Source organism: Salmo trutta, chromosome 26, assembly GCF_901001165.1.
Source record: "Salmo trutta chromosome 26, fSalTru1.1, whole genome shotgun sequence".
Lineage (NCBI taxonomy): Eukaryota > Metazoa > Chordata > Actinopteri > Salmoniformes > Salmonidae > Salmo > Salmo trutta.
This window is the reverse complement of record NC_042982.1, coordinates 44,725,284-44,749,901: the sequence shown is the minus strand read 5'-3', so window position 1 is coordinate 44,749,901 and position 24,618 is coordinate 44,725,284. Positions and strand designations below refer to the sequence as shown.

The 24,618-nt window shown below is 46.9% G+C and overlaps 1 protein-coding gene across 1 annotated transcript in view; it reads right to left on the bottom strand.

Moving 5' to 3' along the window:
- fndc3a (fibronectin type III domain containing 3A) overlaps positions 1 to 24,618 on the bottom strand; it is a 155,653-nt gene that overhangs the window by 120,893 nt on the left and 10,142 nt on the right. Inside the window, exon 2 of the mRNA XM_029716051.1 lies at positions 17,811 to 17,958. Within this exon, the coding sequence (XP_029571911.1) occupies positions 17,811 to 17,918 (108 nt within the window). The 5' untranslated portion in view covers positions 17,919 to 17,958. The remainder of the gene's footprint in view (positions 1 to 17,810; positions 17,959 to 24,618) is intronic.

The window sequence follows — 24,618 nt, the reverse complement described above, 5'->3', positions numbered from 1 at the left end:
TCTTCCTAGAACTGTTTACATTGTTTTTCTGGCAAATGCTTTAGCATATCACGTCATATGGGTAATACACGTAGATAAATTGCTAGGTTGCCAGAGGTAAAGCGTAGGTTTAAACATCAGGGGAAATGCGCGCGCGCACACACACACACACACACACACACACACACACACACACACACACACACACACACTGGTGTGCCAGTGTCTCACAGTAGATGCCATCTGCTTACTGTGTTAATTAGCATCCCTCATAACATGTTCACTAAACCTCTCCAATTCAAACCAGCACGCCGTTGGTTACCTCTCCAATTCAAGCCAGCACGCCGTTGGTTACCTCTCCAATTCAAGCCAGCACGCCGTTGGCTACCTGTCCAGTTCAAGCCAGCACACCGTTGGTTACCTCTCCAATTCAAGCCAGCACACCGTTGGTTACCTCTCCAATTCAAGCCAGCACACCGTTGGTTACCTCTCCAATTCAAGCCAGCACACCGTTGGCTACCTCTCCAATTCAAGCCAGCACACCGTTGGCTACCTCTCCAATTCAAGCCAGCACACCGTTGGCTACCTCTCCAATTCAAGCTAGTTTCAGGGTTTATGAATATTCTGCTGCTGTCTGCATATAAACAAAACAAACCCAGTTCTCCAAACACTCAGACAACAGACAACAGCTCTCCTGTCTTTACTTACACCTTCACCGCTGGGGAGTATTGATTGAATCTTTGAATTAGAGCTTCTGTCTGACTGACTCAAGTTGGTTTCAGTCACTCCACAACTGTGAAGTGGACTAGTAGAGTAGAGCAGTGTTTTTCCAATGCTGGCTTACTGCCATGATAGCCAAGTTGAATCAAAATGTATTCTAACTTGTTTAACCTGGTTACTTAACCTGTCTACCTTGTGTAACCTGTTTATTTAACCTGGCTACCTTGTTTAACCTGTTTATTTAACCTGGCTACCTTGTTTAACCTGGTTATTTAACCTGGCTACATTGTGTAACCTGGCTACCTTGTTTAACCTGGTTATTTAACCTGGCTACCTTGTATAACCTGGCTACCTTGTTTAACCTGGTTATTTAACCTGGCTACCTTGTTTTTCCTGTCTACCTTGTTTATCCTGGTTATATAACCTGGCTACCTTGTTTATCCTGGCTACCTTGTGTAACCTGGTTATTTAACCTGGTTACCGTGTGATTAAAATACTTGTTTCAAAAGAGACCTGGATAGAATACAAAAAGCCTCAGTTTGACTGGACATAAGGTTAAGGACTAAGTCTGGGCCAGGCAGTCAGTGAGTACAAGCCAGCGTAATAACTAAACACAGAAAGGACCTGACCTGTAGAGTCAAAATACAGCTTTCTTTAAACCACTGATCCAACTCCTCTTTCACACACACACACACACACACACACACACACACACACACAACTGACAATGACAAATATGTAGGACAGAGTCAATGGAGGGAAGGATAGCTAACTGGGGACTATTTAGCCTGCTGCCTGTGTGCCTGACAGGAGGGCCTCAGATTCTACTCTTCTATAACTCTTCTATAAGGTGTTAGGTTCCATCCACCCACTGGAGAGACAGCATTGCTATGGAAACATTGCCTTGGTTTCACAGAGAGCGAGCGAGAGAAAGTGCGAGAACGGAGAAAAAGGTGGTGATTAAAATGATGTGTGGGAAGAGCATGGGAGAAGAGGAGGAGGGGAGGAGCGGAGTGGAGGAGGGGCAGAGTGGAGGAGGGGCAGAGTGGAGGGGCGGGGCGGAGTGGAGGGGTGGAGGGGCGGGGCGGAGTGGAGGGGCGGAGTGGAGGAGGGGCGGAGTGGAGTGGAGGGGGGGCGGAGTGGAGGGGGGGCGGAGTGGAGGAGGGGCGGAGTGGAGTGGAGGGGGGGCGGAGTGGAGGGGGGGCGGAGTGGAGGAGGGGCGGAGTGGAGGAGGGGCGGAGTGGAGGAGGGGCGGAGTGGAGGAGGGGCGGAGTGGAGTGGAGGGGGGGCGGAGTGGAGGGGGGGCGGAGTGGAGGAGGGGCGGAGTGGAGTGGAGGGGGGGGCGGAGTGGAGGAGGGGCGGAGTGGAGGAGGGGCGGAGTGGAGGAGGGGCGGAGTGGAGGAGGGGCGGAGTGGAGGAGGGGCAGAGTGGAGGAGGGGCGGAGTGGAGGGGGGGCGGAGTGGAGGAGGGGCGGAGTGGAGGAGGGGCGGAGTGGAGGGGGGAGGAGGGGCGGAGTGGAGGAGGGGCGGAGTGGAGGAGGGGCGGAGTGGAGGAGGGGCGGAGTGGAGTGGAGGGGGGGGCGGAGGGGAGGAGGGGCGGGGCGGAGTGGAGGGGCGGGGCGGAGTGGAGGGGCGGAGTGGAGGAGGGGCGGAGTGGAGGGGGGGAGGAGGGGCGGAGTGGAGGAGGGGCGGAGTGGAGGAGGGGCGGAGTGGAGGAGGGGCGGAGTGGAGGAGGGGCGGAGTGGAGGAGGGGCGGAGTGGAGGAGGGGCGGAGTGGAGGGGGGGGGGCGGAGTGGAGGAGGGGCGGAGTGGAGGAGGGGCGGAGTGGAGGAGGGGGCGGAGTGGAGGGGGGGAGGAGGGGCGGAGTGGAGGAGGGGCGGAGTGGAGGAGGGGCGGAGTGGAGGAGGGGCGGAGTGGAGGAGGGGCGGAGTGGAGGAGGGGCGGAGGAGGGCGGGGTGGAGGGGGGGAGAAGAGGAGGAGGGGAGGAGCGGGGCGGAGGAGGGGAGAAGAGGAGGAGGGGAGGAGCGGAGTGGAGGAGGGGCGGAGTGGAGGAGGGGCGGAGTGGAGGGGGGGCGGAGTGGAGGAGGGGCGGAGTGGAGGAGGGGCGGAGTGGAGGAGGGGCGGAGTGGAGGAGGGGCGGAGGGGCGGAGTGGAGGAGGGGCGGAGTGGAGGAGGGGCGGAGGAGGGTGGGGTGGAGGGGGGGAGAAGAGGAGGAGGGGAGGAGCGGGGCGGAGGAGGGGAGAAGAGGAGGAGGGGAGGAGCGGAGTGGAGGAGGGGCGGAGTGGAGGAGGGGCGGAGTGGAGGAGGGGCGGAGTGGAGGAGGGGCGGAGTGGAGGAGGGGCGGAGTGGAGGAGGGGCGGAGTGGAGGGGGGGCGGAGTGGAGGGGGGGCGGAGTGGAGGAGGGGCGGAGTGGAGGAGGGGCGGAGTGGAGGAGGGGCGGAGTGGAGGAGGGGCGGAGGGGCGGAGTGGAGGAGGGGCGGAGGAGGAGGGGCGGAGTGGAGGAGGGGCGGAGGGGCGGAGTGGAGGAGGGGCGGAGTGGAGGAGGGGCGGAGTGGAGGAGGGGCGGAGTGGAGGAGGGGCGGAGGGGCGGAGTGGAGGAGGGGCGGAGGAGGAGGGGCGGAGGAGGAGGGGCGGAGCGGTCGTGAGGAGGAGTGGAGGAGGGGATCGCGTCCGACCTGGATGACAAGGTGAGGAGTGTGTCCAGGCTCCCCTCTGTGTGACGGACAGATCAGTCCTGGCTATGACAACACTAGGGCATCCGAACTATTCTTTTTATATATTTATAAAAAGGGGAGCCATTTGGAAAGCACATTCAATCTGCCTGGGTCTCTCTCACCCCCTCTCAAACGTGGACAGACAAAAAACAAACCCTTTCCAGAAGGCTGGTATAAAAACAGAAGGCGCAGCTGTCAACAAGATGACAGAGCAAATCTGTAAAACGATAAGACCTGTGTAGACTACATCATTTCCTACAGTCAGAGAGAGCGTAGGGGGAAGTCTGGGCCTGCTGCCCAACTGGGACCATATTCCCTATTTAGTGTTCCGGGTGTTATTTACAGCAGAAACAACAGCTGGGCACCTGGACTATTTGTGAAGTATTGATAAACAACAGGGACCCGCCTCAGAGGAGAGGAGAGTTCAAATGGATGTAAACAGTAGTCAGTCATCTCTAAAAGAAAATCATATATTTTTCAGGACAGGTAATGACTGGGGGACAACACCACCACTAGTCTACGCTATACTAATGGGTGAAAAGCCAGCAACCTGCCTAGTGATGAGAACTGACCAGGTCAAAGCCAGCAACCTGCCTAGTGATGAGAACTGACCAGGTCAAAGCCAGCAACCTGCCTAGTGATGAGAACTGACCAGGTCAAAGCCAGCAACCTGCCTAGTGATGAGAACTGACCAGGTCAAAGCCAGCAACCTGCCTAGTGATGAGAACTGACCAGGTCAAAGCCAGCAACCTGCCTAGTGATGAGAACTGACCAGGTCAAAGCCAGCAACCTGCCTAGTGATGAGAACTGACCAGGTCAAAGCCAGCAACCTGCCTAGTGATGAGAACTGACCAGGTCAAAGCCAGCAACCTGCCTAGTGATGAGAACTGACCAGGTCAAAGCCAGCTACCTGCCTAGTGATGAGAACTGACCAGGTCAAAGCCAGCAACCTGCCTAGTGATGAGAACTGACCAGGTCAAAGCCAGCAACCTGCCTAGTGATGAGAACTGACCAGGTCAAAGCCAGCAACCTGCCTAGTGATGAGAACTGACCAGGTCAAAGCCAGCAACCTGCCTAGTGATGAGAACTGACCAGGTCAAAGCCAGCAACCTGCCTAGTGATGAGAACTGACCAGGTCAAAGCCAGCAACCTGCCTAGTGATGAGAACTGACCAGGTCAAAGCCAGCTACCTGCCTAGTGATGAGATCTGACCAGGTCAAAGCCAGCAACCTGCCTAGTGATGAGAACTGACCAGGTCAAAGCCAGCAACCTGCCTAGTGATGAGAACTGACCAGGTCAAAGCCAGCAACCTGCCTAGTGATGAGAACTGACCAGGTCAAAGCCAGCAACCTGCCTAGTGATGAGAACTGACCAGGTCAAAGCCAGCAACCTGCCTAGTGATGAGAACTGACCAGGTCAAAGCCAGCAACCTGCCTAGTGATGAGAACTGACCAGGTCAAAGCCAGCTACCTGCCTAGTGATGAGAACTGACCAGGTCAAAGCCAGCAACCTGCCTAGTGATGAGAACTGACCAGGTCAAAGCCAGCAACCTGCCTAGTGATGAGAACTGACCAGGTCAAAGCCAGCAACCTGCCTAGTGATGAGAACTGACCAGGTCAAAGCCAGCAACCTGCCTAGTGATGAGAACTGACCAGGTCAAAGCCAGCAACCTGCCTAGTGATGAGAACTGACCAGGTCAAAGCCAGCAACCTGCCTAGTGATGAGAACTGACCAGGTCAAAGCCAGCTACCTGCCTAGTGATGAGATCTGACCAGGTCAAAGCCAGCAACCTGCCTAGTGATGAGAACTGACCAGGTCAAAGCCAGCAACCTGCCTAGTGATGAGAACTGACCAGGTCAAAGCCAGCAACCTGCCTAGTGATGAGAACTGACCAGGTCAAAGCCAGCAACCTGCCTAGTGATGAGAACTGACCAGGTCAAAGCCAGCTACCTGCCTAGTGATGAGAACTGACCAGGTCAAAGCCAGCAACCTGCCTAGTGATGAGAACTGACCAGGTCAAAGCCAGCTACCTGCCTAGTGATGAGAACTGACCAGGTCAAAGCCAGCAACCTGCCTAGTGATGAGAACTGACCAGGTCAAAGCCAGCAACCTGCCTAGTGATGAGCTTCCACCATTTTGTTTAATCTGTCAATTGAGTCTCTTTGTTCCTGGGAGATACCAAGACAAGACGAAGAAGAACCCAGAGACAGACTGTGGTGACCAGTAGTGTCAACCTCGAGGCGACCAGCCAGTAAAGGTCAGAGACAGGCTGCGGTGGCTAGTAGATCAGAGACAGACTGCGGTGGCTAGTAGATCAGAGACAGACTGCGGTGGCTAGTAGATCAGAGACAGACTGCGGTGGCTAGTAGATCAGAGACAGGCTGTGGTGGCTAGTAGATCAGAGACAGGCTGCGGTGGCTAGTAGATCAGAGACAGGCTGCGGTGGCTAGTAGATCAGAGACAGACTGCGGTGGCTAGTAGATCAGAGACAGACTGCGGTGGCTAGTAGATCAGAGACAGACTGCGGTGGCTAGTAGATCAGAGACAGACTGCGGTGGCTAGTAGATCAGAGACAGGCTGCGGTGGCTAGTAGATCAGAGACAGGCTGCGGTGGCTAGTAGATCAGAGACAGGCTGTGGTGGCTAGTAGATCAGAGACAGGCTGCGGTGGCTAGTAGATCAGAGACAGACTGCGGTGGCTAGTAGATCAGAGACAGACTGCGGTGGCTAGTAGATCAGAGACAGACTGCGGTGGCTAGTAGATCAGAGACAGACTGCGGTGGCTAGTAGATCAGAGACAGGCTGCGGTGGCTAGTAGATCAGAGACAGGCTGCGGTGGCTAGTAGATCAGAGACAGGCTGCGGTGGCTAGTAGATCAGAGACAGACTGCGGTGGCTAGTAGATCAGAGACAGACTGCGGTGGCTAGTAGATCAGAGACAGGCTGTGGTGACTAGTAGTGTCAACCTCGAGGCGACCAGCCAGAAAAGGTCAGAGACAGACTGTGGTCAGCAACCATTGCCACAGATCCTCCTCACTGTCAGCTCAGCCTGCATCAGGACCACTCCACACTAGCGGCTATATGGTGCTGTCGAGACCAGACCAGGTACACACACTGCATTGCTCTGTCAGGAGGTCCAGAGCCCTCCTCCCCTCCACATCTTCCTGTATAAAGGACCTCCCCATCTTACCATATATAGGACCTCCCCTTCCACTCCTCCCATATATAGGACCTCCCCTTCCACTCCTCCCATATATAGGACCTCCCCTTCCACTCCTCCCATATATAGGACCTCCCCTTCCACATATAGGACCTCCCCTTCCACTCCTCCCATATATAGGACCTCCCCTTCCACAGGACAGGCCCTTCCTTATCCTCCCCTATATAGGACCTCCCCTGCTCCTCCCCTCCTATATTTAGGACCTCTCCTTCCTTCTCCCCAGCTCCTCCCCTCCTATATTTAGGACCTCCCCTTGCCCAGCTCATTCATTCATTCATTCATTCAATACACACACACACACACACACACACACACACACACACACACACACACACCTGAGAGGTGCTCAACACAGGCACACGACAGGCACTTTAAACCCCACACCTCTCAGACACAGGCCTAAACCAGTGGTACAGAAATCCCTTAACTTACCAGGGTCTATATTGAGAGCGCCGATCTAGGATCTGTCCATATTATCTTATTGGTTGTAATCTAAAAAAGGTACAGACTGATCCTCGAGCAGCACCCCTACGCTGAGACGCTTTGTGGATTGGGCCCAGATCGAGCCAGTGATTAACAGTACGGTAAACAACATGTCTTTCCCTACAGCAGGGGTGTCAAACTCATTTTTCCGCGCGGGCCGCAAAATCGGTCTTCACAGAGGTCCTGAAGGCCGCACATCAAATAGATTTGATTTTTTTTCCGCACCGTCAACATTTGACCAAAAATAGTTGTCTATCCATCACTTTCGAATACCCGATGCTCCCTGACTGTCTAGCTTTCGTTTCAATGACTTATCAAGCTGGACACAGTGAAGAGACTTATCAAGCTGGACACAGTGAAGAGACTTATCAAGCTGGACACAGTGAAGAGACTACAAATGACTGTTAGCAAGCTGGACACAGTGAAGAGACTGTTATCAAGCTGGACACAGTGAAGAGACTATAAATGACTGTTATCCAGCTGGACACAGTGAAGAGACTATAAATGACTGTTATCAAGCTGGACACAGTGAAGAGACTATTAATGACTGTTATCAAGCTGGACACAGTGAAGAGACTATAAATGACTTATCAAGCTGGACACAGTGAAGAGACTATAAATGACTTATCTAGCTGGACACAGTGAAGAGACTATAAATGACTTATCAAGCTGGACACAGTGAAGAGACTGTTATCAAGCTGGACACAGTGAAGAGACTGTTATCAAGCTGGACACAGTGAAGAGACTGTTATCAAGCTGGACACAGTGAAGAGACTGTTATCAAGCTGGACACAGTGAAGAGACTGTTATCAAGCTGGACACAGTGAAGAGACTGTTATCAAGCGGGACACAGTGAAGAGACTGTTATCAAGCGGGACACAGTGAAGAGACTGTTATCAAGCGGGACACAGTGAAGAGACTGTTATCAAGCGGGACACAGTGAAGAGACTGTTATCAAGCGGGACACAGTGAAGAGACTGTTATCTAGCTGGACACAGTGAAGAGACTGTTATCTAGCTGGACACAGTGAAGAGACTATAAATGACTGTTATCAAGCTGGACACAGTGAAGAGACTATAAATGACTTATCCAGCTGGACACAGTGAAGAGACTATAAATGACTGTTATCAAGCTGGACACAGTGAAGAGACTATAGATGACTGTTATCAAGCTGGACAGAGTGAAGAGACTACAGATGACTAATCAAGATGCTCAGAGTCAAGAGACTACAGAGCTAATCCCCTAATCTTGTTGAGTGTGCATCATTACTGTCCGTATAATACAGTACTGGAATTATATACCTCGTTTCAAACCATGAACCTGGGAGAGAACTTGTGATGCTGGTGCAGGACACGCGGCCTACAAAGTTAATTATAGGCTAGCCAATTAGATTTTGAAATATAATAGGGCCCCGTTTTGTTACATTTGCATAATTAGTAGGCTGACTCACGCATACCTTTCATAATATTTCCCTTAATGTTTTGCGCTGTGCCTTCAGCCTTCCTCTACTGTTGCTTCATTCCTTCCTCGCTTTCAACAGTTAAATGAAATGTTTTGTTGTCCTGATCTTGATCATTGTAATGACATGCTTGAATAATATAGGACTAGAACAAGATGGAGATGGATTTCTAGTCTCTTCATGAAGATTGAATGGCTACAGGTCTGAACAAACAACAGCTATAGCCTACCACCATCCTGCATTCTCTCTTCTTTCAGACTCCCTGGCCTACCACCATCCTGCGTTCTCTCTTCTTTCAGGCTCCCTGGCCTACCACCATCCTGCGTTCTCTCTTCTTTCAGGCTCCAAGGCCTATCGCCTACCGCCATCCTGCGTTCTCTCTTCTTTCAGACTCCCTGGCCTATCACCATCCTGCGTTCTCTCTTCTTTCAGGCTCCCTGGCCTATCGCCTACCGCCATCCTGCGTTCTCTCTTCTTTCAGGCTCCAGGGCCTACCACCATCCTGCATTCTCTCTTCTTTCAGGCTCCACGGCCTACCGCCTACCGCCATCCTGCATTCTCTCTTCTTTCAGGCTCCACGGCCTATCGCCTACCGCCATCCTGCGTTCTCTCTTCTTTCAGGCTCCCTGGCCTACCGCCATCCTGCGTTCTCTCTTCTTTCAGGCTCCACGGCTGTGGCCATGAGTTCTATTGGCTTCTGTACTTAACATTCAGCAAACAAGAGCTTAGTATATGAAATGCTAAAAAAATAAGTTCTAACAGCAAACTATTCTAGTCTAGCTTTTTATGCTTCTCCAAGAGCAAGCAAGTTTTTTTTTTTAAGGAGAGAGGCCAACGGTGAGTATTGTGCAAAAGACAGGCAAAAAAAGTTCTACTCTTATGCACGGCCTATCATTCATTGGGGCGGCAGCCGAAACGTTGCAAGTTCAAATCCCCGAGCTGACAATCTGTCGTTCTGCCCCTGAACAAAACACTGTTCCTGGGCCGTCATTGAAAATAAGAATTTGTTCTTAACTGACTTGCCTAGTTAAATAAAGGTAAAAAATAAAAATTTGCTAAACATCAAGGCTAATAACCGCACTGAATTTATCATTTAAATAAAAAAAGGCGACCCTCTGAAAGCCAGATGGCGATATGTAAATTACAAACACATTTAGTCCTTATATTACTGTGGAAATAAGTCGGATTTTATTGTGCAATATTACTTTTAAAATTATATGTATGTACAGTTGAAGTCGGGAGTTTACCTTACGCCAAATACATTAAAACTCAGTTTTACACAATTCCTGATATTTAATCCTAGTAAAAAAATCCCCTGTTGTAGGTCACCACTTTATTTTAAGAATGTGAAATGTCAGAATAATAGTAGAGAGAATGATTTATTTCAGCTATTATTTCTTTCATCACATTCCCAGTGGGTCAGAAGTTTACATACACTCAATTAGTATTTGGTAGCATTGCCATTACTTTGGAAGTATGCTTGGGGTCATTGTCCATTGTGAAGACCCATTTGCGACCAAGCTTTAACTTCCTGACTGATATCTTGAGATGTTGCTTCAATATATCCACACAATTTTCCTGCCTCATGATGCCATCTAGTTTGTTAAGTACACCAGCCCCTCCTGCAGCAAAACACCCCCACAACATGATGCTGCCACCCCCGTGCTTCACGGTTGGGATGGTGTTCTTCAGCATGCAAGCCTCCCCCTTTTTCCTCCAAACATAATGATGGTCATTATGGCCAAACAGTTCTATTTCATCAGACCAGAGGACATTTCTCCAAAAAGTACAATCTTTGTCCCCATGTGCAGTTGCAAACCGTCGTCTGGCTTTTTTAATGGCGGTTTTGGAGCAGTGGCTTCTTCCTTTCTGAGCGGCCTTTCAGGTTATGTCGATATAGGACTCGTTTTACTGTGGATATAGATCATTTTGTACCTGTTCCCTCCAGCATCATCACAAGGTCCTTTGCTGTTCTGGGATTGATTTGCACTTTTCGCACCAAAGTACGTTCATCTCTAGGAGACACAATGCGTCTCCTTCCTCAGCGGTATGAGGACTGCGTGGTGTTTATACTTGCATACTATTGTTTGTGCAGATGAACGTGGTACCTTCAGGCGTTTGGAAATTGCTCCCAAGGATGAGCCAGGCTTGTTGTGCAGGTCTACAAATTTTTCTCTGAGGTCTTGGCCGATTTATTTTGATTTTCCCATGATGTCAAGCAAAGAGGCACTGAGTTTGAAGGTAGGCCTTGAAATACATCCACAGGTAGACCTCCAATTGACTCAAATGATGTCTATTAGCCTATCAAAAGCTTCTAAAGCCATGACATCATTTTTCTGGAATTTTCCAAGCTGTTTAAAAGGCACAGTCAACTTTGTGTATGTAAACTTCTGACCCACTGGAATTGTGATAGTGAATTATAAGTGAAATAATCTGTCTGTAAACAATTGTTGGAATAATTACTTGTGTCATGCACAAAGTAGATGTCCTAACCGACTTGCCAAAACTATAGTTTGCTAACAAGACATTGTGTAGTGGTTGAAAAACGAGTTTTAATGACTCCAACCTCAGTGTATGTAAACTTCTGACTTCAACTGTAAGTATTTTTTTTTTTTTAACTGACAAATAAAATCAATCCAAACCGTGCAGTGGCAATTTGATTAACGGAAAGAGACATCCGTTAAAAAAAAAACACCAAAAATTTGAATGACATTCAGAGATTGTTAAAGCAAGCCTTCTATACTGGGTAAGACTACCAGATAGGGAGAGATGTGTATTCTGTTTGTCCAGATTAACATAGTCGATTAATTGTGGAGTTGAAAACACAAACCATGATATTTTAGTGCCTAAACTTATTATGTTTTGTTTATTGGTTGTGTGGTGTGCATTGGCATAGAAACCGGTTAGTGGAAAAAGTGTGGCATATATTTTATACAGTTATAAATATGGCATCAATGTTGCAAATCTGATTCTCCTCTAGCTGATTATTTTCTGCAACCGGCTGCGAAGGTGAATTATTAAAGAGGCAAGCAGAGTGAGCTTGTCTGTGGTGGACTGCGTGCCATCGACCATGCCACAAAAGCATGCTGAAGTGTGCAAATTCCATACCCACGTTTACAAACATAGGGTAGTTACAGTTGTTAAATTGTGGTCGTAAACGTTATCGAGTTAATTCTATGGAGGTGGAAGGTGTACAATTTATTTTACAGTACAAGGGGAGGATCAAGTGAAAATAAACGTCACTTTTTCAGGACCCTGTCTTTCAAAGATAATTCGTAAACATCAAAATAACTTCACAGATCTTCATTGTAAAGGGTTTAAACACTGTTTCCCCATGCTTGTTCAATAAACCATAAACAATTAATGAACATGCACCTGTGGATGGTCGTTAAGACACTAGCAGCTCACAGACGGTAGGTAATTAACTTTTTGGTGACAGGGGGGTAGTATCTGGAAATTCAGATGAATAACGTGCCCAAATTAAACTGCCTGCTACTCGGGCCCAAAAGGTAGGATATGCATAGTATTAGTAGATTTGGATAGAAAACACTCTAGTGTTTCTAAAACTGTTTGGATGATGTCAGAGTATAACAGAACTCATATGGCAGGCAAAAACCTGAGAAAAATCCAACCAGGAAGTGTGGAAATCTGAGGTTTGTAGTTTTTCAAGTGATTCTTTAGAACCTTGTTTCATGCTTCCACTGTGAATAGGGAGAGAATAAGAGGTCCTGGATTCAGATGACTGAGAGAATGACATGAGTTCAGTTGCGCGCACTCCCATGAGAGTTAGCTGTGTTCCTTTTCATTTCTGAAGACATTGGAATTGTCCGGTTGGAATATTACTGAAGATTTATAATAAAAACATCCTAAAGATTGATGCTATACATCATTTGACATATTTCTACGAACGTAAATACAATTTTTTTTACTTTTCGTCGTGACATTTTGCGCGCGCTTCCTGCATTCGGAGTAGTAGACTAAACGCGTGAACGAAAAGGAGGTATTAGGACATAAATGATGGACTTTATCGAACAAAAGAAACATTTATTGTGGAACTGGGATTCCTGGGAGTGCATTCTGATGAAGATCAAAGGTAAGTGACGAAGAACAGGTTGGAATATTATCGCTATTTTACGGGAAAAAAATTGCATAAAAATTGATTTTAAACAGCATTTCTAAGTACGGTAATGGAATATTTTGACATTTTTTGTCACGAAATGCGCCCTTCGGATAGTGACCTGAACGCACGAACAAAACGGAGGTATTTGGATATAACTATGGATTATCTGGAACCAAAACAACATTTGTTGTTGAAGTAGAAGTCCTGGGAGTGCATTCTGACGAAGAACAGCAAAGGTAATCCAATTTTTCTAATAGTAATTCTTAGTTTAGTGAGCCCCAAACTTGGTGGGTGTCAAAATAGCTAGCCGTGATGGCCGAGCTATGTACTCAGAATATTGCAAAATGTGCTTTCGCCGAAAAGCTATTTTAAAATCTGACATAGCGTTTGCATAAAGCAGTTCTGTATCTATAATTCTTAAAATAATTATGTATTTTGTCAATGTTTATCATGAGTAATTTAGTAAATTCACCGGAAGTGTTCGGTGGGTATGCTAGTTCTGAACATCACATGCTAATGTAAAAGCTGGTTTTGATATAAATATGAACTTGATTGAACAAAACATGCATGTATTGTATAACATAATGTCCTAGGAGTGTCATCTGATGACGATCATCAAACGTTAGTGCTGCATTTAGCTGTGGTTTTGGTTTTTGGTGACACATATACTTGCTTTGAAAATGGCTGTGTGATTATTTTTGGCAGGGTACTCTCCTGACATAATCTAATGTTTTGCTTTCGCTGTAAAGCCTTTTTGAAATCGGACAATGTGGTTAGATTAACGAGAGTCTTGTCTTTAAAATGGTGTAAAATAGTCATATGTTTGAGAAATTGAAGTTATAGCATTTGAGGTATTTGTATTTCGCGCCACGCGATTCCACTGGCTGTTGACTAGGGTGGGACGCAAACGTCCCACCTAGCCCATAGAAGTTAAGGAGAAGTGTATCTATAATTCTTTGAATAACAGTTTAATATTTTATCAACGTTTATGATGAGTGTTTCTGTAAATTGATGTGCTCATTCACTGGAGGTTTTGGGAGGCAAAACATTTCTGAACATTACACGCCAATGTAAAAATGGGGTTTTTGGATATAAATATGAATTTTAGTGAGCAAAACATACATGTATTGTGTAACATGAAGTCCTATGAGTGCCATCTGATGAAGATCAAAGGTTAGTGATTCATTTTAGCTGTATTTCTGGTTTTTGTGACGCCTCTCCTTGCTTGGAAAATGGCGCTGTCCTAACATAATCTAATGTTATGCTTTCGCCGTAAAGCCTTTTTGAAATCGGACAATGTGGTTGGATTAACGAGAAGTCTATCTTTAAAATGGGATATAATAGTTGTATGTTTGAGAAATTTGAATTAATGAGATTTTTGTTGTTTTGAATTTGCCGCCCTGCTATTTCACTGGCTGTTACCATCCCACATTTCCCAGAGAGGTTAAGGTCACAGTTATGAAAACGTAGGACACTAAAGAGGCCTTTCTACTGACTCTGAACAACACCAAAAGAAAGATGCCCAGGGTCCCTGCTCATCTGCGTGAACGTACCTTAGGCATACTGCAAGGAAGCATGAGGACTGCAGATGTGGACAGGGCAAAAAATTGCGATGCCCGTACTGTGAGACACCTAAGACAGCGCTACAGGGAGACAGAACGGACAGCTGATCGTCCTCACAGTGGCAGACCATGTGTAACAACACCTGCATCAGATCGGTACATCCAACATCACACCTGCGGGACAGGTACAGGATGGCAACAACAACTGCCAGAGTTACATCAGGAACGCACAACCCCTCCATCAGTGCTCAAACTGTCCACAATAGGCTGAGAGACGCTGGACTGAGGGCTTGTAGGCCTGTTGTAAGGCAGGTCCTCACCGGCAACAACGTCGCCTATGGGCACAAACCCACCGTCACTGGACCAGACAGGACTGGCAAAAAGTGCTCTTCACTGATGAGTCGCGGTTTTGTCTCACCAGGGGTGATTGTCAGATTTGCGTTTATCTTTTGAAGGAATGAGTGTTACACCGAGGCCTGTACACTGGAGCGGGATCGATTTGGAGGTGGAGGGTCCGTCATGGTCTGGGGCAGGTTGTCACAGCATCATCGGACTGAGCTTGTTGTCATTGCAGGCAATCTCAACGCTGTGCGTTACAGCGAAGACATCGTCCTCCCTCGTGCGGTACCCTTCCTGCAGGCTCATCCTGACATGACCCTCCAGCATGACAATGCCACCAGCCATACTGCTCGTTCTGTGCGTGATTTCCTGCAAGACAGGAATGTCAGTGTTCTGCCATGGCCAGCAAAGAGGCCGGATCTCAATCCCATTGAGCACGTCTGGGACCTGTTGAATCGGAGGGTGAGGGCTAGGGCCATTTCCCCCCCAGAAATGTCCAGGAACTTGCAGGTGCCTTGGTGGAAGAGTGAGGTAACATTTCACAGCAAGAAATGGCAAATCTGGTGCAGTCCATGAGGAGGAGATGCACTGCAGTACTTAATACAGCTGGTGGCCACACCAGATAGTGACTGTTACTATTGATTTTGACCCCCCCTTTGTTCAGGAAGACATTATTCAATTTATGTTAGTCACATGTCTGTAGAACTTGTTCAGTTTATGTCTCAGTTGTTGAATCTTATGTTCATACAAATATTTACACATGTTAAGTTTGCTGAAAATAAAAAACGCAGTTGACAGTGAGAGGATGTTTATTTTTTTGCTGAGTTTATGTACTAAGTTTAAATGGCACCTTGAGTTGGACCAGTCCCTCCCCCACAGGACCATGCCTCAGGACTACCTGGCCTGATGACTCCTTGCTGTCCCCAGCCCACCTGGTCGTGCTGCTGCTCCAGTTTCAACTGTTCTGCCTGCGGCTATGGAACCCTGACCTGTTCACCGGACGTGCTACCTTGTCCCTGACCTGCTGTTTTGGACTCTATCTACCGCAGCTGCTGTCTCTAACGCTGAATGATCGGCTATGAAAAGCCAACTAACATTTACTCCTGAGGTGCTGTCCTGTTGCACCCTCTACAACCACTGATTATTATCTGACCCTGCTGGTCATCTATGAACGTTTAAACATCTTGGCCATGTTCTGTTATAATCTCCACCCGGCACAGCCAGAAGAGGACTGGCCACCCCTCAGAGCTTGGTCCCTCTAAGTTTCTTCCTAGGTTCTGGCCTTTCTAGGGAGTTTTTCCGAGCCACCGTGCTTCTACACCTGCGCTGTTTGGGGTTTCAGGCTGGGTTTCTGTATAGCACTTTGTGACATTAGCTGATATAAAAAGGGCTTAATAAATAAATGTACATTTGATTGATAGTAATACTCACTAGTAATCGTCAGCGCTAGTACTAACTCGTATTACTAGTGAGTAGTACTAACGATTATAACTACTAGTACTCACTTAAAGGTTAAATAAAATGGAACAAATAAAATTGCTACTAATACTCTTATTCAATCATTATTACTATTTAGTACTATTAATAATCATTAGTAATTCTAACTATCATTATTACAAGAACTAAAGATCACTTACTAACGGTCACCACTACTACCGGTACTAACGGTCACCACTACTACTGGTACTAACGGCCACCACTACTACCGGTACTAACGGCCACCACTACTACCGGTACTAACGGTCACCACTACTACTGGTACTAACGGCCACCACTACTACCGGTACTAACGGTCACCACTACTACCGGTACTAACGGTCACCACTACTAGTACTAACGGCCACCACTACTACCGGTACTAACGGTCACTAGTACTAACGGCCACTACTACCGGTACTAACGGCCACTACTACCGGTACTAACGGCCACCACTACTACTGGTACTAACGGCCACCACTACTACTGGTACTAACGGCCACCACTACTACTGGTACTAACGGCCACCACTACTACTGGTACTAACGGCCACCACTACTACTGGTACTAACGGCCACCACTACTACTGGTACTAACGGCCACCACTACTACTGGTACTAACGGCCACCACTACTACTGGTACTAACGGTCACTACTACTACTGGTACTAACGGTCACCACTACTACTGGTACTAACGGTCACCACTACTACTGGTACTAACGGTCACTAGTACTAACGGCCACTACTACCGGTCACTAGTACTAACGGCCACTACTACCGGTACTAACGGCCACTACTACCAATACTAACGGCCACTACTACCGGTACTAACGGCCACTACTACCGGTACTAACGGCCACTACTACCGGTACTAACGGCCACTACTACCGGTACTAACGGCCACTACTACCCGGCCACTACTACCGGTACTAACGGCCACTACTACCGGTACTAACGGCCACTACTACCGGTACTAACGGCCACTACTACCGGTACTAACGGCCACTACTACCGGTACTAACGGCCACTACTACCGGTACTAACGGCCACTACTACCGGTACTAACGGCCACTACTACCGGTACTAACGGCCACTACTACCGGTACTAACGGCCACTACTACCGGTACTAACGGCCACTGGCCACTACTACCGGTACTAACGGCCACTACTACCGGTACTAACGGCCACTACTACCGGTACTAACGGCCACTACTACCGGTACTAACGGCCACTACTACCGGTACTAACGGCCACTACTACTAGTACTAACGGCCACTATTACTAACGTTGCAGAGAGATCAAGGTTTCTGAAAGCTTCTAGGAAGACATTACAGTGGTATTATACCTTCAGCACAAGTGTCAGAACAGGCTTAACACGGCCAAGTAGGATTAGTTCCCTAAACAAACCCAGACAGTAAACATAGGTACACGTTTTACAACCTCGAGAGTTCAGAGGGACACATCCTAATTCCAGTTAAAACACAACTATAGATAGTACATCTCTATTCTGTCACAGTACCAGCTGGGGTCCAGTATTCAGGGCCTACATATTATAGACTGTGACAGTACCTGCTGGGGTCCAGTATTCAGGGCCTACACATTATAGAATAGAATGTGGCAGTACCAGCTGGGGTCCAGTATTCAGGACCTACACATTATAGAATAGAATAGAATGTGACAGTACCAGCTGGGGTCCAGTATTCAGGACCTACACATTATAGAATAGAATGTGACAGTACCTGCTGGGGTCCCTCTCCGTTGACCATGGTAGGGGGAGGCGAGGCGAGGAGCGGGAGGTCGGGGCTGAGTATCTGGCCGGACTCCAGTGGGGGGGTGTGGTCTGCCATGACTGCCTCATTCACAACACCGACCAGGCACTCCAAGCTCCTGGAACAGAACCGACAGTAAAATCACAACGATGGCATGGACGGATGGCATGGACGGATGGCATGGACGGATTTACGTCATTTAGCAGACGCTCTTATCCAGAGCGACTTACAGTAGTGAATGCATACATTTCATACATTATTATTTTTTCCCCCCGTACTGGTCTCCCGTGGGAATCGAACCCACAACCCTGGCGTTGCAATCACCATGCTCTACCAACTGAGCCACACGCTTCCTGCGGAAGACCCCAATTAGTCGATTGTTTGGTTGATAAGCTGTTGGTCGACCCAAGATTTTAGTCGAGCAGTAGCACACACACACACACACACACACACACACAGGCGCCCATCTCGGTGAACAAATCCATTGCGAAGGCCTAGACTAATACCAAATTTACGCTTGATTCTAAAAACGTGGTCGGAAGCTCCAAATGAAGGATGTGACACAATCGCGGAACTTCCGGGGGTCATGCGGAGGCCAAATCGAGCGAGGTGCCATGCGCCTCCTAAACGGTGTAACAATGCGGTGGGCTCTGTATAGCTCTGCATTGACAGGATTGGTTGACGATAGGCGGGGGTGGTACGTCCTGTATAAACACAAACGCACTTCCTAAATTACTTCACAACAGCTCTGCCTGCGCTGCTCCGCGAAGCGCAATAAATATGAATGCCCTGAATTCTGCAGAGGCCATATCACCGTAAATACTGCATGGCCAACGCAGAAGTCAGATTGACCATGCGGCATCCAGTTGCACAATGCACTTCTATCTCCAGAATGTTCTCTCTCCTGCCAATTTGTGCACATTCATTGTTTCATAACTTCATTGTGTGAATCGTTTGTGTTTGATTGTTAGTGCCTATCAATTCCCCATTACATGTATCACCAGTAGTACATTTAGCCTTCTCATCTACAGTGTTTGTTACTTCGGTTATGGTCACTTATTTTAATGCATTCAATATTATTATTACTCCTGTCTTACGTCCTCATTTTCAGAGCGGACACGTTGTTGGCAGAGCGCACAACCTATGCTACACTAGTGAAAAACAAGGTAATTTGTCTATTCAATTTAGTCATTATCTAGTGTTTGGAGCGCTCCTGTCAATGTTTAGTAAGCACACGCACCTGACAAAACATAGACGCAGGCCTATAGGCTACCCTGCCCTGATTAAACATAGCAGGTCTATAGACTACCTGGCCTGATTAAACATAGCAGGTCTATAGACTACCTGGCCTGATTACACATAATAGCAGGTCTATAGACTACCTGGCCTGATTACACACAATAGCAGGTCTATAGACTACCTGGCCTGATTACACACAATAGCAGGTCTATAGACTACCTGGCCTGATTACACACAATAGCAGGTCTATAGACTACCTGGCCTGATTACACACAATAGCAGGTCTATAGACTACCTGGCCTGATTACACACAATAGCAGGTCTATAGACTACCTGGCCTGATTACACACAATAGCAGGTCTATAGACTACCTGGCCTGATTACACACAATAGCAGGTCTATAGGCTACCTGGCCTGATTACACATAGACGCAAATCTATAGGCTACCTGGCCTGATTACACATAGACGCAAATCTATAGGCTACCTGGCCTGATTACACATAGACGCAGGTCTATAGACTACCTGGCCTGATTACACATAGACGCAGGTCTATAGACTACCTGGCCTGATTACACATAGACGCAGGTCTATAGACTACCTGGCCTGATTACACATAGACGCAGGTCTATAGACTACCTAGCCTGATTACACATAGACGCAGGTCTATAGACTACCTGGCCTGATTACGCATAATAGCAGGCCTATAGACTACCTGGCCTGATTACACATAATAGCAGGCCTATAGACTACCTGGCCTGATTACACATAATAGCAGGCCTATAGGCTACCTGGCCTGATTACACATAGAAGCAGGTCTATAGACTACCTGGCCTGATTACACATAGAAGCAGGTCTATAGACTACCTGGCCTGATTACACATAGAAGCAGGTCTATAGACTACCTGGCCTGATTACACATAGAAGCAGGTCTATAGACTACCTGGCCTGATTACACATAAACGCAGGTCTATAGACTACCTGGCCTGATTACACATAGACGCAGGTCTATAGACTACCTGGCCTGATTACACATAGACGCAGGTCTATAGACTACCTGGCCTGATTACACATAGACGCAGGTCTATAGACTACCTGGCCTGATTACACACAGACGCAGGTCTATAGACTACCTGGCCTGATTACACACAGACGCAGGTCTATAGACTACCTGGCCTGATTACACACAGACGCAAGTCTATAGACTACCTGGCCTGATTACACATAGACGCAGGTCTATAGACTACCTGGCCTGATTACACATAGACGCAGGTCTATAGACTACCTGGCCTGATTACACATAGACGCAGGTCTATAGACTACCTGGCCTGATTACACATAGACGCAGGTCTATAGACTACCTGGCCTGATTACACATAGACGCAGGTCTATAGACTACCTGGCCTGATTACACATAGACGCAGGTCTATAGACTACCTGGCCTGATTACACATAATAGCAGGTCTATAGACTACCTGGCCTGATTACACATAGCAGGCCTATAGACTACCTGACCTGATTACACATAATAGCTGGTCTATATGCTACCTAATAGCAGGTCTATAGACTACCTGGCCTGCGCGCAAATGTAGGCATATAAATGTGAACATTGTGAGATCTGACAGTATTTCTGATTGGCTTAACGCACCACCACTAATGACCTGTGGAGCTCATTGTTCCTTTATACCAAACAAACTAAGTCTGTTTTTACATCCATTGATAATTACAACAGTTACATAAAGAGGGCCAGCCAATGAGAGCATACAGGTCCCAGTGGTGTGTAATATATGGGGCTTTGGTGACAAAACGGATGGCACTGTGATAGACTGCATACAACTTGCTGAGTATAATGTTGGAGGCTATTTTATAGATGACATCGCCGAAGTCGAGGATCGGTGGGATGGTCAGTTTTACAAGGGTATGTTTGGCAGCATGAGTGAAGGAGGCTTTCTTGCGAAATAGGAAGCCGACTCTAGATTTAATTTTGGATTGGAGATGCTTAATGTGAGTGAGGAAGGAGAGTTTACAGTCTAACCAGGCACCTAGGTATTTGTAGTTATCCACATATTCTAGGTCAGAACCGTCCAGAGTAGTGATGCTGGACGGGCAGGTGCGGGCAGCGATCAGTTGAAGAGCATGCATTTAGTTTTACTTGTATTTAAGAGCAGTTGGAGACCACGGAAGGAGAGTTGTATGGCATTGAAGCTCATCTGGAGGGTAGTTAACAGTGTCCAAAGAAGGGCCAGAAGTATACAGAATGGTGTCGTCTGCGTAGAGGTGGATCAGAGACTCACCAGCAGCAAGAGCGACATCATTGATGTATACTGAGAAAAGAGACGGCCCGAGATTTGAACCCTGTGGCACCCCCATAGAGACTGCCAGAGGTCTGGACAACAGGCCCTCCGATTTGACACACTGAACTCTATCAGAGAAGTAGTTGGTGAACCAGGTGAGGCAATCATTTGAGAAACCAAGGCTGTTGAGTCTGCCGATAAGAATGTGGTGATTGACAGAGTCGAAAGCCTTGCCAGGTCGATGAATACGACTGCACAGTATTGTCTCTTATCGATGGCAGTTATGATATCGTTTAGGACCTTGAGCATGGCTGAGGTGGACCCATGACCAGCTCGGAAACCAGATTGCAAAGCGGAGAAGGTACGGTGGGATTCAAAATGGACGGTGATCTGTTTATTAACTTGGCTTTCGAAGACTTTAGAAAGGCAGGGTAGGATAGATATAGGTCTGTAGCAGTTTGGGTCAAGAGTGTCCCCTCCTTTGAAGAGGGGGATGACCGCAGCTGCTTTCCAATCTTTGGGAATGTCAGACGACACGAAAGAGAGGTTGAACAGGCTAGTAATAGGGGTTGCAACAATTTCGGGTGATAATTTTACAAAGAGTGGGTCCAGATTGTCTAGCCCTGCTGATTTGTAGGGGTCCAGATTTTGCAGCTCTTTCAGAACATTAGCCATCTAGATTTAGGTGAAGGAGAAATGGGGGAGGCTTGGGCGAGTTGCTGTGGGGGGTGAAGGGCTGTTGACCAGGGTAGGGAAGCCAGGTGGAAAGCATGGCCAGCCGTAGAAAACTTTTAATTGAAATTCTCAATTATAGTGGATGTATCGGTGGTGACAGTGTTTCCTATCCTCAGAGCAGTGGGCAGCTGGGAGGAGGTGCTCTTATTCTCCATGGACTTTACAGTGTCCCAGAACTTTTGAGTTTGTGTTGCAGGATGAAGATTTCTTTTTGAAAAAGCCTTTGCTTTCCTAACTGCCTGTGTATATTGGTTCCTAACTTCCCTGAAAATTTGCATATCGCGGGGGCTATTCGATGCTAATGCAGAACGCCCCAGGATGTTTTTGTGCTGGTCAAGGGCAGTCGGGTCTGGAGTGAACCACGGGCTCTATCCGTTCCTGGTTCTACATTTTTTGACTGGGGAATGCTTATTTAAGATTGTGAGGAAAGCACTTTTAAAGAATAACTAGGCATCCTCTACTGACGGAATGGAGGTCAATATCCTTCCAGGATACCCCGGCCAGGTCAATTAGAAAGGCCTGCTCGCTGAAGTGTTTAAGGGAGCGTTTGACAGTGATGAGGGGTGGTCGTTTAACCGCAGACCCATTACGGACGCAAGCAATGTTTCCGGTGATCGCTGAGATCCTGGTTGAAGACAGCAGAGGTAAAATTTGGAGGGCAGGTTGGTTAGGATGATATCTATGAGGGTGCCTGTGTTTACAGATTTTGGGGGTTGTACCTGGTAGGTTCATTGATAATTTGTGTGAGATTGAGGGCATCAAGCTTAGATTGTAGGATGGCCGGGGAAAGGAATTTTTTTTTTTTTTAAATAATAATAAGTCATGCTCTGATCACTGGAAAGTCATAAAAATAGGCCTACCTGATTACTTGTTATCAGTGCTAGACTTATATGCCATCTGTAAACACTCATTTTGGGTGCTTGTACCGTTTATATTTAGACGCAGGAGCTCTACAACACTTTTGAGCAAATATTCTGTAAAAGGAACAAGAGCTTAAGCAGTAGAAAATTGTAGGCGCCGTCCAGTGAGCAACTACCGCCCAAGTCAAACACTGCTTCTTATCTCTTGCGCAAATAGCCTAAAGCTGTGTCTGTCCCGAGCTCACTAGCACAGTAAAAACTCTGAGGGTCCAGAATATTTTATACAAATGTTGCAAGTTTGCTAGAGCAAGCTTCAGGTCTGACCCAAGTTAATAGTTGATACAATGTTTCAAGTTCGTTGCAGACAGGCCATGCTTAGCCAATGCAATTTATTGGGATTATATATTTTTTTTTGAATCTGGATATTTTCTAACCTGCAGGCTGCAGTTTTTATATGTTGGATATTTTTACATAGCTTGGCAATAGAAATTATTTTAGATTTTTATCATTTTCATAGAATTTTGATTAACCACATGAAAGGTTTTGAGATATAAAGACAAAACTGTTAAGAAAATGTGCATATGAAAACCATAACTGGCACGCAGATCGGTAGAAATGGTAAGATAAATTGGCATGCCACATGAGGAAAAGGTGTGCTACTCCTTGTGCAGCCGATTACCGGCAACTTCAGGAGAGTAAATGGCAGAATCTGAGAAAGCCAGCAGGAGGAGAATGGTTGGGTCAGGTTCATGTTTTTCTCTTCCTCTAGATCTCTGGCTCCCTCGAGTCATTTGTGTCTTATTTCATCAAACAGTAAGCTTAAAGCATCAGACAAGGTCAACGCATATAGTTCATTTTTTTATTAAAAAACACACAGGGTGTGTCATGTGACACATTTCAGGAAACTAAGCGCATGTCCCACATCACTACTAGAGGCATTTGAATGTAAAACATTTAATTAAAATGCGTTTTATGGCAGAAATCCCTTATGGAACATGTGAACTTCCATGTGCCTTAAATAACACACTTGTACGCCATCTGTAAATACAAAAACATGTTAAATTATGAGCCTAGTTGGTTTAGCCACAGAAAAAGACAGGAACCTTCCCGCTAGCCATGATTGGCTGAGATAATGGATGTGCTGGACATGTCCGAGAGAGGAGTTCGGATTGGTCTGCCATGTAGCACGCTTCTGTCTATAACATAACGAATAAATTATGGATAAAGTAGCCAATATAAAGTGTTGAAATAATGCGCGTAAGTAAGTTACAGTATTAAGACTAAACCGGATGCGCTCTTCGGCCTACAGCTCAATGGTGGTTATACAAGGCTGCTATACTAAGCATACTGTACTAATGATAAATGACATTCATTATTATTATTATTATTATTATTATTATTATTATTATTATTATTATGTAGTAGTAGTAGTAGTAGTAGTAGTAGTAGTAGTAGTAGTAGTAGTAGTAGTAGTAGTAGTATTATTACAACAATGATGATCAAGGAACAAGAAGGAGATCAAGGAAAAGGGAGGGTTAGTAAAAATATTTTAAAATTCAGACAATTTGGAAGTGTAAACACTGAATAAATTCTAAATAATACCAATGAGGCTGGTCTAAAGAAAAATAGTGTAAAGCATTTATTACGGCATA